This window comes from Nematostella vectensis, chromosome 2, assembly GCF_932526225.1.
Source record: "Nematostella vectensis chromosome 2, jaNemVect1.1, whole genome shotgun sequence".
Lineage (NCBI taxonomy): Eukaryota > Metazoa > Cnidaria > Anthozoa > Actiniaria > Edwardsiidae > Nematostella > Nematostella vectensis.
The window spans coordinates 18,391,059-18,410,968 of record NC_064035.1 but is presented as its reverse complement, the minus strand read 5'-3'; the positions used below and the strand labels follow the sequence as shown (position 1 = coordinate 18,410,968).

At 39.4% G+C, this 19,910-nt stretch overlaps 1 protein-coding gene and 1 long non-coding RNA gene across 5 annotated transcripts; one reads left to right on the top strand and one right to left on the bottom strand.

Annotated features, from left to right (window-relative positions):
* Positions 1 to 36: 36 nt before the first annotated feature.
* On the top strand, positions 37 to 2,517 carry LOC125560964. Its single transcript, XR_007306976.1, has 3 exons — positions 37 to 144; positions 339 to 428; positions 1,392 to 2,517. It is a non-coding gene; the product is annotated as an uncharacterized LOC125560964 (long non-coding RNA).
* Positions 1,528 to 19,071, bottom strand: LOC5509069 (ETS translocation variant 5). Of its 4 annotated transcripts, XM_048723617.1 has the most exons (9): positions 18,892 to 19,071; positions 14,707 to 14,826; positions 12,727 to 12,817; positions 12,592 to 12,639; positions 12,330 to 12,407; positions 11,294 to 11,620; positions 10,572 to 10,658; positions 7,038 to 7,169; positions 1,528 to 3,092 (listed from the first exon to the last, which is right to left on the bottom strand). In XM_048723617.1, exons 4-9 carry the CDS (start codon positions 12,614 to 12,616, stop codon positions 2,551 to 2,553), a joined length of 1,191 nt encoding a protein of 396 aa, XP_048579574.1. In that variant the 5' UTR covers positions 12,617 to 12,639; positions 12,727 to 12,817; positions 14,707 to 14,826; positions 18,892 to 19,071; the 3' UTR covers positions 1,528 to 2,550. The 4 variants fall into 4 exon arrangements, with proteins under 4 accessions (XP_048579574.1, XP_032233789.2, XP_032233788.2 ...); XM_032377898.2 differs by lacking the exons at positions 14,707 to 14,826; positions 18,892 to 19,071 and adding an exon at positions 12,935 to 13,382; XM_032377897.2 differs by lacking the exons at positions 14,707 to 14,826; positions 18,892 to 19,071 and adding an exon at positions 12,914 to 13,379.
* Between the last annotated feature and the right edge of the window lie 839 nt (positions 19,072 to 19,910).

Sequence of the window (19,910 nt, the reverse complement as noted above, 5' to 3'; positions counted from 1 at the left end):
TCTAGCTAGCTGTAGACTGAGAATGATTAACAATACAGGTTTCCTTGTTGACCTCCGTTGGTCCACTCTTTTGAACTCTTTTGTTTAACTTTTATTGTTTTATCAAAACCCATCTCTGAAAGAACAGCCTCGATGAGTTACATGGTAAGTATTTCTTCTAAGTTTATATGACAGCTCTTGTACGACTTAGAGTAAGGATAAAAGATGACAATAGTATTGGAAGGTTATTCACACGGGGCCCATGCGGTGTTTCATTTCTTTGCAAATCTCACTGCCATGTGTTTGATATTTGCTTATCAGTGGAAATGACACACTGATTGATGCTTGTGCTTGTTTAGTCCAGACCTTTAGTCCAGGAACGCGAGCCAGAATGCCGAGCGCAAAGAGAGTCCCAGGTCTGGACTAGTGCTTGTTGAGCTAGATCAAAAGTACGCAAGATTTGTTTATTTTCTTGATCATTTGACTATAAGTAATCCATTTGAGAGTTGTCTTAAGTATTTTGTTCCTTATGATAAGAATTTGTTAAATGTCTCCAATATAAAACATGGTCACAGCAGCATTATAGCTTATTCTTTAGGTTGTAACAGTCTCGTACCGAGACAACCGCGCGATACATTTTGGGAAGGTTGAACAAGCGACAATGCATGACGGTCAGGATTTAGTTTTTGGGTTGGAATTTGCTTTGGTTACTGTGGATGTCCGCGCCAAAGCAAATAACGACTGGGCACAAGTCTGAGGGTGTAAATAAAGACGTGACCTACCTATTTTTGCCTAGTATCAGTTAAGGCTTAAAACTTTTCGGTGACCATGGTTTTGTTGGTATTGGTATTTAATCTCTATCGTTTATTAGAGGTTACCAAATTTCTTTGATCATTGTAGGACTAGATATAACTAATTGAGTAAATCCTGGATAGAAACTGCAAAAAAACAGAAGGTTGTCTGTTTTATGTCTAGATGAAAAGTTAGGTTTTGCAACATGTAGGTTGTAAAAATTCCCCCATAACGCAAACAAAACAAGCTTTCCCATAATAAAATGTTGAGCCCGATGGTGCTGTTTTTGTTACTTCTTTCTAGCATATAGTTCCCCCCATAATCAGACTCTAAATTGCAACATATTTAGGCAAAGGATGCCCAAAACATGCTCCCTTCCTCTTTGCCTAAAATGCAGTTAGTTTGTGCTAACTGCATCTCAGAGGCGTGGCAAGCCTTGGAAAAGGGGGGTGGGGTCACAGGTACTACTAACAGTGTGAGACTAATTATTTGTTTCTTATTTTTCTTTAATGTCCTTAAATATTGTTCTCCTACAAAAGAAGAACTAAGCAAATTTTGTGACCTTAAGGAAAATTGATACTCCAGGGCAAACTAATCACTTTGAAGTCTCTGCTTCTAAGGACCCCCATCTCCCCAAGATCATGGACACATCCAGCCCCTCACCCAAGCCCTGAAGGGGATCTTCACAAAAGGACATGGACATGCCTCTTTCTGTCTTCAGGATTCCAAAGCTCCTGGTAGGGATCTGCACACAAGTTTTGCACATACCATTTTTTTATTTTCTCGTCAAAATTCACTCACACACCACAAATATTACAAATTTAGCTTGCAGTAAACAGTACAATATATAATATATGTATATATATATTTTACAATCTTATAAATAGTATTTGTATAGCTACATAAGTCCTTTGTATTTTGGGCTGTAATAGTTTTTGTCAAATTTGTACACTGTTTTTTTTTATTTCATCTGCATCCATATTCAATACAGAGAAATCTTTAACTATTGCAATGCTGTTCAATCTTTTTAAAAACAGCCAACACTTGCAATAAAAATAATTTTGTTCAAATGCCCACTTGCATGAACATTGCATCATATGTGAGTTTTATTGAACTCAAATTAAATCAGGAGATAAAGCTTAACAGCATTTTCCATGAACCAATGGGGGGCATGGGGGCTTTAGCCCCTGACCTTTCAATGCATTCTTTGTCATACTAGCCTTGCTGTACTGCCAATGTTTTGTAAAATCTTCAATTTTGATCATAGCATTTTGAAATACACAATACTTGGCAATAAAAATAGGGAGTCTGTCTGATACAACTAAAATTCGTCTGTGAATTAATTTTAGCTGCTTTGTCTCTCCCTCAGCACCTGATCTGCTAATAATATGAACTCCATTCCATATTTAGCTTAAGTCAACTAGACCCCCCTAAAAAATGTTGAGCAACCAAATCTCATCTTAAGAGCTCAACCAAATACTGTTTGCAGTACTCATTGGCTACACTATTCCCTCCGTGAAATGATACATCTACAAATTTATCTAAAATCCGTTGTGAAGGAATAGGTCGCATGCAAGGGGTCGGCAATGTTTGGTCTAAGCCGCCAATGACAGTGTTTAGAGCTTATTACTCTATAAAAAGCGACTGCAAAGAACGCTGGGTTACCCAGGATGCAGCAGTGCTTCTGCTGTTGAGCAACAAGAGATATCTTGGATTCACATGAGCAAAAATAAATTCATAATATATCAATAGAAATATCATCTACTCTGTCTATCATGGCTAGTAAACGCACGTGGAATCCATGTCCCACTCAGCCTGATAACAGTTCGTTGATGTCGCTACGTAGTGTTGTTGCGGATAGTGTGCTTTTGGATAAGGTTCTTTCGGTAGGGGCACTAGTTGCTGGGGCGTGTGCGGCGTCAGTGGCTTAGGTTCCCGACACTCGGGTTTGATGTATGGTTTCTGTGAGTCGGGAAAGGCCATGCTGAATAGTGCCTCTGGACTGCACACGAATTTGTACACGTAACGTTCACCGGCGACCTTCTGCATGATTCCTTTCTCGTAGTAATAACGTAGGGATCGGCTCAGCTTGTCATAGTTCATTGCCGGTCGGTTTTTCTGGAGTCCCCATCTACGCGCAACCTCTTCAGGATCGATCAGTTTGAACTCCAATCCTCGACCTGTCCAGGCTATAAAGGACGAACATTCTGGCTCGTCCAAGAGAGCCACGAGAAACTGCCAAAGCTGTAAGGAACCTCGGCGCTGGAACGTCCTGTTGTCTGGATAGGGAACTCCGTTTGGTACCTTGAACTCCGGGCTCACTGAGAATTGGAAAAAAAACAATAAAATGTAAATAAACGGATATTAAAAAAGCTCGATTGTAGAGCTGACAGATCACAGTAAAGAAGTAGTGTGGTAGGGGTGATTTTTTTGACATTTTAAAGCTACCGATTTAATAATATAAATGTGACAAAATACCATTTTTTTTTTTCAATTTGTTTTAAATTTATTTACTCTGACTCTGTATACGCAAAAAGACTGAGTATTCGCTTCTAAGTTGTGATAAATAAAACAGTTGTAACTGAATCGAAAAGACTGAGTATTCGCTTCTAAGTTGTGATAAATAAAACAGTTGTAACTGAATGGACATAGCATAGAGGAGTAAAGGGAACGCGCTAATATAAGGTGTTCGTTGTGATCTTATCACTTCGATTATTCAATATAGCACTTTGTGCTTGATCATGCGCTTCCTCCAATAAACTTAAACATTCGACACCCTTCATCATATCGATTACGAGAGAAAAGTATTAAAAATCAGATACTGAGAGATAAAGGTTTTGCGCTTGAATCCATATGCTGTGACAAATTTATTATTTTAGTTGTCGCTTAGTTTTGTCTTTGCTCGAGAAAATCATAAAAAAAATATGCCACCGAAAAAGGGAAAATAGCAAACTGGCTTTTTGACCAGCTTTGGGTGTAGCCACTGCTTTATACTATATAAAAAATATACAAATAAATGCCCCTTTAGCGAGTTTTCGTGTTTGTGGGAGCCTCAGCCAAAGCATTAACAAGTACGCGCGACCCACGACTCAGTACGTTCCTTATCCCTCCAGGAGGTTTATCTTGAGTCATTAACCCAGAGAGGAAAGGACATTTTATAAACTAAGTCCACAGGAAAGCTAAACAATATATATAGCTATAGAATTGATGATAGATGGCAGAGATAACATCGGATTGTTAAAATTCAGGGATAAGTAGGTGAGCACACTTTCCACTTGGGCCATGAACAACTAAGAACACAACCAAGAAGCTACTGGAAGTAAAGGAATCGACATATATGGCTCTTTTCCTTTCGAAAGTAAATATATCTTACTTACTTTCCCAGCTATACGCAATTCCTGTGTGCCACTGTGAACTGTGATGATTATTGAAATTAAAAAACGCCATAGTATGAGATTGCTACCGCGCGTAGGTTGACGGGAGCTACGACTGCGCTCAATAACTGTGTTAGACTCAAAATAGTCGTAGATCTAAGTGCACTGCTCTTTGCCTAATTGCAATTCTTTCTGTCGGTGTCTTTTGAGTGTAAAGTTTCTGAGAAAACGGAGAGGGAAAACACAAAATAACACACATGTAGCGGTAAATAGGGGCGTGAGGCTCTGACACTTATGTGTGAGCGAGCAGACTGGATCAGTGAGCTTGAGTTGAGCATTCAAAAGATGCGAAATCGCCTTCATGCCCATTATCGTGTTTTTTTACACTACACAAAACTATTCCGAAAAATTGATTGCTTGTGTGTCTGTTTCGTTTTTCCCAAAGTGAAAATAGTTCAAAATTTATGTCATCAAGATAACTAGGGTTAAATCCACATGTGACTTGTCACTAAGCACGGCCGAAACATTAAAAACAAAAAGAACAATGGTGGGTAAGAACAATTAGGCCCAAGCAATTCAATACATTTCCTATCTGTTGTGCGCAATTTAAGCGAATTTCTATAGGTGCACAAAATAAATATATCTTAATGAACCTAGGTGTTTCTCCTTATTGACAAAAGGCGCTAAAAATAATAAGAAAAACATCATAAGCCTGAAATTCGCCAGTTACGTGGGTGTTATTTGAAACAGATGCTTAAGCCTCGCATTTGTAAAATTCGTGAGAGAAAAAACACATAAAATAAGCGTGAGAAAGGTTTTGACATTCACAATTTTATATATTTTTTTCTTGCAAAAGAGTGTGTTTTCGAGTTATTAATTGAGGTCTATTAAATTAGCGAATTCAATGGCCTTAAGACCCGTGTGTACGGATTGAAAAGGGAACAAACTTGGCCGCACTTACCGATCATGAATCAAACACTTATGACATGGGCTCAAAACCTTAATAGCAATACAAGCAGAAGCTAACAAATAAGATTTCATGCGGAGATGCAGTCAATTCAAATAAATCTAAGCGCTTGTGTACGGGAGTTTGTAATTAGGGTGTTCGAAACGGCGCCATCTCGCATCTGCCAGGGGCATAGCTCATTAGAAATCTGAAATCCGCCGAGGGGTATTTGTGGAGCCGAACGCCTGCTAGTAAAACTGTGTTCAACTCCACTTAATTGTAAACAAATACCATTAAGTTAGCCAAACAAAGCCCCACTGTGGAGGAAATGGCCCTTCAACATGAGCCATTCTGAAACGAACGCTTTCAATCGATTAGGCGTAAGGTTGAGTTGGCGTTTCTTTCATCCATTCATGTCTAAGTTTAGCTAGCATGCTTCTCGGTTTTATTACCGTGCCCCGAGCCTTTTCCTGTCGAACACGCTTCTTCGCACATGCCGGTCCTTAATATGCACAGCTTGCTGAGATTTCAAAATATCCCGGAATGTTATTACAAAGTTTTGATTATAGAGAGAAAATAAACTGGATATTAGTTTGACCTTATTAATATTTTTCTGGCGATATCATGAAATTAGCGATTGCCGTTTATACAATTTCAACTATTTCCCCCAGAACTATTGTTTTCTCTCTTTTTTTCAGCCCGTAATTCAATTTTGAAAGTCGACGAGGATGACAACAGATCGCTTTCGTATAGGTTTCAACTGTGTCGCCTGAATATATATAGAGCTGGCAATGTCCTTTTTAGCGTTTGTTTTACAGGAGATATGTTTTCAAGCCTTGCTTGATAACGCTAAGCCATTCTGTCTACTTCGCATTACGTATTTCACAAATAAAATGTCAAAGGCTATGTTCCTGTGCCAAAAAACTTAATCTTTGCTATTGTAGGCTTATTTTAATGTTTTATACACTATTCGTCAAGTATCCATTTTTTACTTTACTACGAAAAATACGTTTTTGTTAATGACTTTCTAATGACTGAATTTTGCTATAACCAGTGATAAATATCGGCGCTGCTTTTCATTTCTCTGTTCATCTTTAAACTACGAGCGACTGTTTTAAGAAAAGCAATCAAATTGACTACTTTAATTAGTCGCGCGTGATATTTCGGCCTTTTAGGGCCAGCTATCTACTTCGCGCATCGCGAAAAGTGTTGTTTTTTCTGCTTCTTAAGGATCTTATCGGCGCTAGCTTAGTATCTTAAGGAATTGAGGATAAAATTTGCGAATAAGTTTCGACAGTTTGACGACTATTCTTTTGGTAATGGCTTTTTTCAGCGATAACTTAACAGCTGGGGAGCAAAGCAATGGCTTTAGATCTCGCAGGAACCACTCCCATTGTCTTCAACTGACATAATGCTTGTAGCGATAGAAAATCCCTAGCCTCGCGAGAAATCCAAATCCGCAAAACAACTTGCTGAACTTCCTCCGTAGTTCATGCACAGTGTAGTAATATCTTTCGGAAACTAGAAAATCTTTGCGGAAGAAACGGTGAATGAGCTGAATAAACTCGAAACAGCAAGTTGCTTCCGCTTTCTCAAGTAGTTCCACAAATATTTTCGATATGATTTTTATATTCTGTGGTAAAGCAATGCTTGCTTCTCTGTGTAATCGGCACTTGTTTCGAACCGCAGAAGTGTACAATTTCAAGCGCGGGTTGTTTGCATGTAAATCGACCTTCGACAAAAAGAGCAATCAAAAAAGGCCCCTCATTGGATTTGCGAGAAATGTTTCGCTTCAAGCATCCATTCGGATTTCGGGTTTCTCTCAGTTGTGTTTCAAGTTATTACAATGTTTAAACTAAGATATCGGGTGGTTTTCTGACGCCTATTTTTTGTGCGCTTTTAGAATGTGTTGTTTAACGAATATAACATAACTATTAAAAACTCACCATCTCTATAATCCTTCATTTCCTTGTGTTCGAAGTAGTCCTTATATTCTTTGTGATAGTCTTTGTAGCGATCTGCGTATGGAAGCGGTTCGTCGTAGAACGAGTGAAGATTAGGGTCGTATACGCTCGGCGCTGGAGGGAAAAGACAAAACCAAGTTAAAAATCTTAGATTCTCAGATTTCAATCGTGCAATAAATCACTCCTGAAAAGTCCCTGTGGTCATTAATTGTATAAAAGATGAAAAAAGAGGTTAATTTTTGTTGTTTTGACATTTTATGTAATTTGAAGGAAAAAAATCTTAGTCGCGTTTTAATGATAATTCCTTGAATAACCTTTTACTAGTGAAAGTAAGAATTTACTTAGAAAAGTGCTAATCTTTCATAGCCTGTTTCAATGCATTTCCCTTTAAAGACAGACTTTGACCAAAGCTGTTTGCGCAAGAGATCGTTTTTCTTTCAAACAGCGATAACGAGAGCTTTTCTTTAGACAACTAGACCAAGGTATTTGTTAATTTCCTAACACAGGTCAATGAGTGCCCTAACATATAGTGCTTTTGTCGTCAAAACGTTAGGACAATTCGCAAAAGCGTTTAGCGCCGAGTTTGCGATTTCTCGACCATTCATAATGGGAAAATTGAATTATATTGTTGATACTCTACAAGTTTGCTCGGCATTGATACAAAACTGTATGTGTTTTCTTTGGTGAATGTATAATGCATTTTTATCATAGTAGTAGCGCAAAATAAAGTTTCCTTATACTGCTTTGCTCAGTTTCGAATTATCTCTTGACTATTTTCTCCTAAGATAATTCTCGGGGTGGAAGAAAGCGCGAAGGTTCGGTATGTGGTAAAAGGGTATTCACCTCGATTTTGAAGCAGGGTTGGTAGAATTAAAAGCGGAGCTGGTCTTAGCATACCTCGGCTACTCATTGCAACTCTTTGCTAGGCTGAACTACTAAGAGGGGATTTCTCGCATATATACCACGTCCGGTAGATAAGAGGCAGGGGTGATCTGAGCGGCCTTTCATGAACTATAACCGATCCCCGCCGCTTCCCATGTCAACCTTTAGGCATTTATAAGCAAATTTTCTGCGGATATCGCTTTGTTTCACCTAAGCCAAGAGTTAAAATTAACCCGTTTCCCGTTTTCGAAGTGTTTTAAAGTATAGTCTCTTAACTCTTTTATCGTTTCCGCCTGTTCATGTTGACATATCGTTTCCCGTTTAGTTCAGTAAATATCCTGTCCTTTGCTATAAATGAACGCAGTGCGCCGATTTTCAAGGAATTTTTACTGCCTTCCTGAAACTGCAAGCGAGAATCTGTTGGTACTTTTTAGTGACGAGCTATTCTTGTGGTCTGTCGGTACGTTAGGTGCGAGGCCTTATGATTTGTGCTTGTATTTGGAAAAGGAAGCTATAGTGGACAACAGCGAAATGACGCTCGTTCGCGGAGATGTCTTCATGGCTAAAAGACCGACTTTGCTGGACACGAGTTTGTTACGCTGTAAAACGTTTTTTTTTGTTAGACAGAGGGATGGTTTCTGGTCGATAAAGAACTTTTATTTCATGCTGAGAAGAAAGGGTGCGTTTTTTTTCTTGGATATTGTACGATTCTTCCACCAAACATTTCTTACTTTTTCGTTATTCCTTATGTTCCATTGAAATACGATACATATACCTTGTACACATCAGTCATAGGTTGTATGGAGCGCGGCACCGATGCAAGTGTTGTTTACATCGGTTTTGTAAAATCTTTTACTGTTTGGGAGAAATCGCGAAAATGGGGAAAAACCGTCATTTGAAACAGAAGAATACAGGAAAGTATGTGTACATCCACAATTTTGATAAATGATTTCTTTCATATTATTTCATCTTTGAAAAATTGCTTTGGATTGGGAGTTGACGTATGGAGACAAATTAAAGAGCGCTTCAAGAGTGCAGGAGACAGATGTTTCTTCTGTTGAATTCAAAGGAAAACTCAAGTGAGCGAAAATAATCTTCCTTATATCATATTCGCGATGGCGCACAACTGTTCCTCTGTAAATAGCGAGGAGAACAGTGCTTTGCTTTTCTCGAAAATAGGGGTTAAGAGGAGTAGTTATTAATTTGATCAAATCGCTTGAAAATAGCTCAACCAGTGTTAGAGGCGTCCTGATGGATTTAATTATTCGCTTTTAAACCTTTGCACTGAAAATGTTTTGAACAAGGAATTGGCGTTTTGGCTATTCATCAACCTTTTTTCTAGCTGTTGGAAATTCTTTTTGAATTTATGCCGTTTTCTATTAGTTTATAGCCCCAGAAAGCAAAAGCTAAAGTTGTTTTGTGATCGAACAGTTATTTATTATATTATGTGCTCTTTTAATATAATCTTTCCAGCATGCTGCCTCGAAAGGATGTAACGAAACTTCAATGGGAAAAACGAAATAGAATAAAACTACCCATTATATTAAAGATTAACTGCACTTTACGCTTTATGATAGAGAATGCTGGTGTAAGGCACTTTGATGCCTCTGTTACCTTCATGTTATAATATATTTTCGATTGTTCTGAGGTTATAGGGAGTAAAAATCCCAAATGGCTAATCATGTGAAATTTGCCCTATTGAATACTAGATGCACCTGCTTAGAGAGCCCTGTGCTTGCGAACTGTAGGTCGCCCAACAAAATTAAATTACTTCTCACAATGCGAAGAAAATTGTTTTTTGAAGCCAAAGCACCGATGAAAGCGTTTTAAAATCTGAATAAGATTAAGGATGCGAGACCTTGGCGAAGTGTGTATTTGCTAGCGATTCTTTCTACGGACTAATTTAATTACTGAAATATGAAACGCAAACAAAAGATTTTTAGTATGGAAAATCAAAAGAAAAAAATTGTTTTCTTCTCAGTACCTAATCACAGTAATTTAGCAGAATCATATTTTAAGAATTCGGTTATTTGTTCTTTGATAATAGGTAAATTTTGTAATTCCTGTAAACGCTGCTCAAAGTGGCGAAAGAAGTAAATTCTGGGTTTAAGCTAGAGTTAAATTTGAAAGCAATAATAGTGTTTTAGGCAAAGCGAATTAACTTGTAATTTCCTTCAAACTCTAAGGCTATACTTTGCTGCTCATGCCAAGAGACAAATTGAGATGATAGCATCTTAAAAGCATACATACTGTACTCCCTTAAGACAACTGACATTTTTATATTTTGTTCTTTTCGTTTGTGAAATGGCATTTGTGAGTCGGCACGCATCTGTAGATTTGCGACGAGGCTGACAGAGTTTCACATGTTAAACAGTTTGCCATAGAAATATTAAACTGATTTTACAATCAAAAGGCCAAACATCTGCAAGCGAAAGCCAAAAAAGCTTGCATTTGGTATACTCCATAGCAATTAGAATTAATTTTAAAATTCTCTATCATGAAATCAAAGTCGTATATGAATATTAATGCTAGTTGGGGCTATCAAAATGCCTAATTGCAGCGAGCAAAAAAAAAAAAAAAAAAACACACACACACGAAAAAAGACATTCTCTTTAGAAAAAGAATGCTTGCTACCTTCGTTAGCGGTTGTTTGATGTCCGTAACATTCAGGCTGTTGATGAGGTTGGTGGTGATAAGCGCTTGCGTAGCCTTGGAGTCGCTCTAAATGCCGGCGAAAACAACAAAAAGACCAGGAATCAGTAAGCTGTCACTCCATCGTTCCGAGTACTTGCAACTTCCCCCCATTTTACAAAAACAATTCAAATGAACTCTGCACGTTAACCGCCAATGGCTGTCGCGAGACGTAAGCTGGGAAAACTAGTGGATCTGTCGTGAAATAACGATCTTGGGCGAAAAGGCTCAAAGTAGGATTCATATTTGATGGTTTAGAGCCCCGTGTTAATCCAGCACGTGGGAAATATCGAGGCTCGTTGGTAATGAGCGCATAGAATTCTGTGGAATTAGGATAAAGTTTGCTTTACGGCAATAACCTGATGCATGAGCTTTAACAATTCATCGCGACTTATCGGAATTAAATACAAGCTGATGATAAAAAAATACTCCTTTTGAGACCACTAGTATTTTTCCTGAATTGAGGGAAAAAAAGAGAAACAAAAAAGTTCTTCGTCGAAAAGGCTATCACGAAATTGAATTAATAATGAAATACCAGGGCTTCCTTAAACCTTAGCTACCTAAACATCCTGATTTCTTGATTGCGCTGTCAAAATGCACGGTAGTGCCGAAATACGAACAGAAAGAAACTCCCCCTGCACAGAATTAGTGAAAAATTAAGTTACCTTGCTCGTATGGGTTATCGGAAGCTGTGCTGTAGTCGATGGGCTCTTGTTTCACGGGAGCATAAGTTTGTGGGGCTCCCTCGAAGGCCGCTAAATTGTCGTAAGCAAGTTGTCGATAGCTTTTCATGCAGTGGAAACTCGAGGGCTGGGTTCCACAGCTATAAACTAGCGGTGAAGTGTTGGCCGCGTCGCCCATCATCTTCATGTAAGGACTTGAATCGTTCTCCATCTTGCCGCTGCTGTTTAAGGTTCGTACTGTTTCTTGTGTGTTCACTGGCTCGCACGGTTGTTCTTTAGGCTCGGCCTTGACGTGTGTGACATAGTTACCTACAAAACGAGCAAAATAACCACTCAGACAAAAAGAAATGCCTATTCAATTCCAAAACAAAAATAACGTTATGAATGGCCCAAAACAAAAAAGAATGCACTATTTACATAATTGAAAAATGGGATGGGACTATCCTCAGGTAACAAGTGAAAATCATGACTTTTGTTCTGAACTGTAATAAAAGCGTCAAGAAAAATTATGGGTTTTGTATAGTGTATACATATTAAGATGATGCCTGTCCATTTCAGCTCAAATTGAAATCTTAGCCACTTTCAGTAGGTTTTGTGTTTATCAGTGCGGATCGTTTGATGTGAAGCTAACCTTCGCTCGTCCAGAATCTTCGTGACTCCAATTTTATGGATAGCTGAATTACTACCTTTTATAACTCGAAAATAAAATTTGGCCTCGGGGCGAGAAGGGCGCGAAATTGCGACATGGAGTCTTAGAGGTGCTATTAATCCCGAGTGCTATGCTCCATACCAAACCTATCTGAGGTGCGTATTTACTGAGGAAATCCAACTTAATTATTGTTTCTCGATCAGCTCTTGGGAGGGTATGAGATCTAGGTAAATCGTGGTCAACGCGCGCTGGCGTGGAAAGGAAATCGATGTTGCCGGAAACTCGCTTCGCGCTTTTTTTAAAAGAGTTACTGTTGCGTTTTTCGCAGACCTGTTGAACTTTCTAAGTGAAAATGTGTGGTGTCGCTACCTTCTTTACTCGGGGCTCGCGAGCTGTCTAGTTCGGGTACGTATTGCTCGTCTGTCGCCACGGGGTGGAAAGGACGAACTAAAAAAGCGCATTCAAACAATTATAAAGTTGCTTTACTCCTATTTGGTGTGATTACACAACTCGTAATTATACTTTCAACATCACACCTTTGTACACCATCAATTATTCACTTGGTAGTGTGTGATATATCTACCGTAATTCGCGTTTTGATATTCCCACAATAGCAACTTGTGTATCCTACCTTCGGTCAACCACTGTTCCTGCATCTGGGATAAATCTTGAAATAGTTCTAGAAATAAGTGGAGGAAAGAAATATAGATGTAATGGGGATAAGAAGAGGTCATTATTTCGTCTCCGTCGCAAGGTTGCCCTTTACCTTGTGAATCTACCGTTAGGCTCTGGCCGCTTTTGCTGCGATGTTGTAAGCTCGTGAGTTTTCGTCTTGTCTCCAATACTCGCGACTGTAACTGAATAGAGACAAGGGAGTAATCATTAAGTCAGCTCGTCGGCCCTCCGGCGAGATGTTATCAGGCTAAGTGCGAGGAGTCGAGTATAGAGTCTACCTGTGGGATCATGTGTGGTACCTCTTGGTCAAACTGTTGATGAGTCGCTAGAAGATGGTACATGTTACGGTGCCAACACTATAGTCTGTCACACACGACCCTTTGAAGTCGTTACTTTAAAAGGCCAGTGCTGTTTATCTAAGACTTGGGATTGAATACAATTGGATCGAAATGTCAAATGACCAACGAATCTTCAGATGTCAAATAACGAATGATGGATTGGTCGAACTTTCGACTTGCCAAATTTATGGTTTGTTACACACTAATTCAATTTGAAGAAAACCGTGGGGGAGAAACGCTATAGTAGAGGCCAAAATTCTCCTAGAATTTCATATATTCTCGAAACTTTTTCAACTGTCTTTCATTTATATGCGCTAAGAGTTTTGATTGGGTGATTGTGGTCGGCAGCGATTGGCCCTTTGAAGGCGTTATTCTATAAGTGTCACTTTCTTTCTTCTGACCAATCGTAACAATGAAAGTAGTAAGTGTAAACTACAGCCGAGTCACTCACTCTGTGACAACGCGTGGCGAATGCGTGAAACGTACTTGGTAGGTGTCGAGGTAGCCCGTGGTCTAGTGACCTCGCGCGCGATCTTATAACCCTCAGATCAGAGCTCCCGCGAATCTCGGCACGCAATAAGTTCGGCCAAGCAATGCGCCCACTCACACACGCTCATTTTCGTATCGCTCACAGATCGTGTTTTGTTCCAACTGCTCTTCAAAACACCATAACAAAAGGCAAATTGAAAAAGCTTGTTTACCTAGTTCTTTTTTTCTGAAATGTTAGAATGGCGCAATTTAATTTACAGGCTCATAACAAAAGTCTGTGTTTGCTCTGTAAAAGCCTTCAGCCTTCGCGCTTATAAAGGACTCGGTTAAAAAGGGAAACGACATCAGAGTTGCCCCCTAGTTTGGCCCTTTGGTTTATGATAGGCTTGCTTACTGGAATTTCGTCATTCGCAAGTGTAATTAGACGCGAATTTGGTGTTTGAAATGAAAAGATCCCGAGCTTTCACACAATGAGAACCGTGGAAACCCGCCATCTCTCAGCCTAATTGGCATTGTGTATGAAGAAAATAAGTTAGCTGTGTATTGTTGGTAGCGTAACAGGTGACTGAGAGAGGTTTGATGACTGTCCACTCGCTCCTCGCCCGCATCGCTTCCATCTACTATTTCCTCCTGATTCACACAAACTACACTTAAATTCTCTTCCACTCTTTTGGTATTTCACTCAAATATTACGAAACTCAGTGGGTAACAGGGACCTCTCCATCGCTTTCATTTTCTTCCCCGTTAACTGATTATTTGTGAAACAGCGCTAGAGCTGTTGCCTTCGCCTTTTTTCCCACGGTTTTTATGAATCGATAAAAAAAACTTCATCGTTGTTTTACACAAAATTTGCGTAGAATTGAACATTTCAACTGTCCACGAGTTTATTGCTTGATTCTACGTTGATTTGACATATATTTCCGGCTTATGTATTCTTTCGTCTATATTATTTGATCGAGCCATACATATTTGACGTAGTTATATTTAGCCTTTCTTACTAGTTTTCGATCATGGCTGTGTGTTTTTTTTTCAATAGTGACTGCGTCCATTTCACAGTGAATGAAGACGAAAAATAGAATAAAACTCTTCGGATTTGCTATCTCTGTCGGGAGCCCGTTTTAAATGGGCTGTCAACTGCTGGTAATTTGCGAGGCTTTGGGCTTTTTGTTGTTCTGATTTTTCAAAGTGCGATAGGATTTGACCATATTTACATAAGAGCACGCAGATGGAGCTAGCTCACATACCTTGGGCTTCCTGTGGTCTGAGAATGTCTTGTTCGGTTTGAAGGTGAGATGAAGTGAGTTAGGAATTTCAAGGCGAGTTTCACCGTCTAACGGTCACGTCTTCTCGCCCACAGCTGCACACTATTAGGAAAGGGGTTGATATATTAACGATAAAATCAAAATGAACAGCTATTTATCCACTAAGTCATCCCCTAAATTGGTCCGGGCCCTGGCAATGGCTAATGTTACCCTGTGAATAAATTGCATTTAATGACAGAGCTCTGGTCATCTGTGTTTTTCTGTGTTTTGTACCAGGTCCCCTTACCCCAGCCGGTAAGACACGGATCAGAAAACACGGATGCGCCCGATGAGATGTTTAGAAAACTTTCCTGTCCCTAAGAGAAATCCTTTCCGCAATAGGTATATCGACCCCTATTACTGAATGCATCGACCACTATTATAAACACTCTGAGCGCAAACAGGCGAGTTTAGGATTCTTCTCTAAGCGCACCCAAATACAGCTCGCGAGATGACGCATTCAAGAAAAACAAAAACAAAATTGTACTAAGTCAATCGGCCAAGCGTTGGCGTCGTGTAAAAACGAAATGGCGAAAAAACACTAGATTTTAACCGAGGTAAGGATTGTTGCGTGTTTTGACAAAATATTATTTTTCACTTAACCAACAAAAGCTTCCTGAAATTTTTTTTTCTGATGCGACTTAAAAAAAAGACATTTCTACATGGATTTAGATGGATCTTTTTGTCGTTTCTCTGCCGCAGGTGATTGCATTAGAAATTCTGTCGCCGACACGAGTTGAGAAAAAATATACTGAGAGCAGCTGCAACTGCGCTTGCTTTTCTTGTCGTTTCTAATATGGCTCACTTATTGTCTTTTTAAAATAAACTACAACTTAGAAAAAATGCGCTTGCTGCAGCTCTCGATTGATCAAACGCAAAACGTGACACAGTTTTTAATAAGGAGATGATGGAATCGAAAAATATAAAAGTGCCCCCCTCACCGAGTCGGCTATTTGTATAGTGCTTATCTGAACAACTTAATCTCACTCACAAATTGAATTTATTGCAGAGTTTTACATACACTGAATTGTTTCGGCCGCCCGGAACCCCAGGCACAGTCTCTTTCTGAAAACAAGAAAGCTTCTAAATGTGGCTATTTTTCTGCGAAGGACGTTATTGAATTGCGGACTAACCGCGCTGATAATACGCACACTTGAGCTCTTTGTTGGACCTCTTTAACGGGCTGAGGCGAGAGGTGTGTTTTTATTTTAGGGCGTTATAGGGGTGTTGGTAGTTGGGGAATTAGATTTCTGTAAGCGATATGGGTTTACTAAATGAACGATGTGCGAGCACGCGCCATTTTTTTTGTCCAACTAAAAGTTTCGTCACCTCCCAAACAATCAGACATCATTTATGCGATCATTTAGCCAACATAGTCTTTGTATACTGGCCATATCATCAGTACGAAGGAGAAAATAGACGGATTGCCAAAACACTGGAATCAAAACGCCTTCTGTCTGATTTTACAATTGCTTTAATTCAATTTTAAATTATAGCGGCGGCGGTTGGCATTGAGAAGAGAAGCGAAACCCGAAGTTCCACCTGTCATCTAGCGATCTGCGCATGCGCGAGTACGCCGACACAACTCTTTGTAGGCGATGTGTCGTTAGTAAGCCCATTTACAGCATTACTAGCTCTCTCCGGGTAGTCGCTTGGCGCTTTGTTTCCCTCTAATCGCAACAGGCGCTCAGTAAAGGCGCAAGCGCTATTTCTTATGTTGTTATAATACAATTCGCAAGGGTTCTTTTCAATCAAATGGACACACACTGTGCGTGGAGGGCTTGTTTTGAAAATTATCAAAATTAAGGGTATTAGAATGTTCTAATTAAATTATATTTAATTTATTTAATTTGGTTTGACAGAGGTGCTTTGAGCGGTTAGTAATCTATATAGCTCGCCCCTTGTGTTCTAACGAATGATGGCGTCTCGTTTGTTGCTGTTTGAACTGCTCTTCATACAATCGCTAAATTGGGAGCGCGTTGATTTTCTTTGAAGCAATTAGCACGGCTTTTGTAAAAACTGTGAAAAGGTTAAATGAACAGACCGGTCGGCTTGTAACCGAGGGAGGCACTGTCAAGGAAAGTGTGTCGCGGGCGCGAGTTCTAAAGAAGTGTTGGTCTCTGTGAGCATACAACACTCACGCGGTATTGACACTAGCAGAGGTTTTGTTTGGCTGAGAGTGTTCTATATTACATTGCGTACAGAGAGAAAGCAAGCGCTTGACAGTCGATCTAGAGGGCACGCGCCATGCAAACACCCACGACAACACCATCAACCACTTGCGCAACTCGTCAACCCACCATCTATCTTGTTTAACTTAAAAAGCACTATTTTATTTATTTGTGTCAACTCGTAGAGTTCTAGGCTCTGGGTAAAAAAAAAATACCCAGTATTTCAATTATGATTTAAATCTAGCGCAAAATTCCGCTATCTGATTTGAGCTCATTGTTATCGTAAAACATTCGAAGTTGTTTTAGAGTTTTGCTAACAATGTACGGGTGAAGAACCTTTTTCGCTTAGCGAACAGATCTTAACCGTGGGCGGAACAAGGAGAATAATGGCTGCTCCAAACATCTGCGCGAACTAAGGTTCCTTAAAACAACCGCCGGCTAGGCTATGTCACGGCCAGGCACTAGTTGCGAGCGAACAAAAGCGCAACGCTCCATCGATATGAGGCGAGAGATCGTATCGAATTTAATAGCTGCCCGAGTAAACTTTGCACAAAGCCCAAATGCGGATTGTGAGTCTTAGATTCATTAGCGCTCGAAATTGAATCGAAACCAGTGATTTATCGCTGTTATTCGCATTAACTAGACATCTATTATGCCTTTTCGCGATGCGAGACACTTTCATCATTTGTTTTTGGTATCTTTGAAAATGAACATTTCATGATATGAACTTTTTCTGGTTTTGCGCCCGTAGCGTAATAAGAGGCGAATGATTTCCACTGAAAAAATGACGAAAATTAGCGTACGCGTTATCGATTGTCGCACGTATTCCCGCGTGTTGCGCTTTTTTGTGATGAAACTATACTATCAAAAAGGGAAAATTGGTGCATCTCTCAAATAAATATTTAAGGAATCAGTGATAGTCGAATTGTGAAGAGCGTTTCGAGTTACATCAAAGCCATGTTAGTGGTTCGGACTTAATTTGATGCCCCGGCGAGTTCATTTGGTGAATGACCCAGGAAATATTCAAATATTCAAGACATCTTTGTGTCCTTTTTCTAATAGATTGAATATAAAGGTATTGAGCTCAAATCAACTCCATGCTAATGTGTAGATGCGAATTCAAACAAAGCGTCGAGATTAACAGGTTTTTTTTTTTTACTTAAAATATATCTGCAAAACACACTATTGTTGCTTGTGAAAGGCCTTCGGGCATATTTTTACGAGATAATAAGAAGTACACTGAATCTTCACCGGGAGTATCTTACAAACTATTTGCAAGGCATGGCGTTTTATTACCTTGTACAGCCATCAGGCTGTCCTCTTATTTCTTCTTTCCTATTCCCGTTTTCTCCCCTTCATTTACAAGGCTTATATTTTCAACAAGGAAACAAATAACGATGATTTTCCCATGAAAAATATAAAGATCCGCATGGATTGTATGAAGGTGGTGGGATTGAGAATCTAGCTTTTTTTGAAGAATCGAGAAAAAGAATAAAGTGCGAAGTGAGGGCTAAAAAGATTAGTGATCGAGGTGCGTTAATTAACACGCTAACAATGGAGGCGCTGTCTGTTAGCCTCCTAATAACAGGACCAGATGAATTTCTTGCCTTCAAGCGCGCAGTATTAAACTAAGGCAGTCTTACAACTAGGTATTTCAGCTGGTTTAATAAATTTTCTGGACCGGTAAATATGCACCAGTTGGGGAGATTTTCACAGCGTAGTCACGATATAAATGTCGGTAAAGAATAATATAGCAAATTACGTCGACAGTGCATTTCCTGTCTTGTGAAAAAAAAGAATTCAATAGAAGCGTAAACGTAGAAGCAAAACAATGGTGAAATCAGCACTTAAATCTAATAGATTCGACTGTTTCTGTCGGTAAATGGTTTTATGTGTCAATGCGCAGCTCACTAAAAGACGTGATATTAATATCCAACGGTTTTCCTCATTAGTTCACCTTAAAAGCGATGCAGTCTTCGCGTTCGAGCCCCAGGAGAGCCAGCCGTTTACTCTCCTACCCACTCGTCGCTCGCTTAATCTCATTTCGGTTCCATAACTTAATTTTCTGATTATCTTGAACTCCACTGTTCAACTGTGATATATTGTTACATACTTTGCCAATAACCATTTAATACCCTCGATTTTTAAATGGGTGTTTTAAGGGTAAATCTGTCGTATGACTGGATGCGGTAAATCCTTCTTCGGCTTTTGTCATATGGAGTCTGAGCATTATTGTTTCTGTCTTTATTAGCAAGCTTCAGATGATTTAAAGTGAACTCTATGCAATTTAGAATTAGCAAAACCCTGCTGATAGTTATACAAAGTATGCGACTATATATATGTTGTGAGTAGTTTTCATTTTTGTATAAAACAAGGGGATATATAACTACATAGCTCATGTGCAAGTCTTATTTTTGAGGGAGTAAAAACGTAAGGCAATCAACATAATCAATAATTTCTCTCTAGGGTTAACTTCGAAATGACGAACACTCCACCATTTTGAAATGTTAGTGGCAATATGGTAGAAGCAAAGCGTGTAATGGTGGACTGCTCATGATATCTTGGACAAACATTTTCCCTTACTACTCCTTTACAAAGAAGTTCCAATTATGTACTGTCAAATGATACAATACTTAATAAGGTATGGTGACTGGTTATACAAATGAATTAAGGACGTGGCGTAGCAGCAGCCTTACTGGAACTTTGTGCATGTCTTAACTGAGTATTTTTCTTATTGTCGATGGTCTTTTCCTCAACTTATAGGGGCTATTGTCATTGTCATGGCAACGATCGCTAAAGGTGGGGTCTCAGGATAGATATGCGCGCGCAACCGCCCCTTGCCCTGCTCTTTTCACAGTACTCCATTCCCGATAATCCGACAAGACTATGACAGAAATAGTGTGATTCAAGTCGGAGCATCGCCCCTTGCGGACGCCAATAGAAGCCAGATAGCGGCGACTCTCCTCAGCTGTCGCT

Coding starts and splice junctions, on each gene's coding strand:
- LOC5509069 (XM_032377897.2), bottom strand. CDS start 12,976: ATGTACCATCTTCTAGCGACTCATCAACAGTTTGACCAAGAGGTACCA. Junction 7,170..10,571: donor TCAAACAACCGCTAACGAAG/GTAGCAAGCATT, acceptor TTTTCCCTCCAG/CGCCGAGCGTATACGACCCT. Junction 3,093..7,037: donor AATGAAGGATTATAGAGATG/GTGAGTTTTTAA, acceptor TCCAATTCTCAG/TGAGCCCGGAGTTCAAGGTA.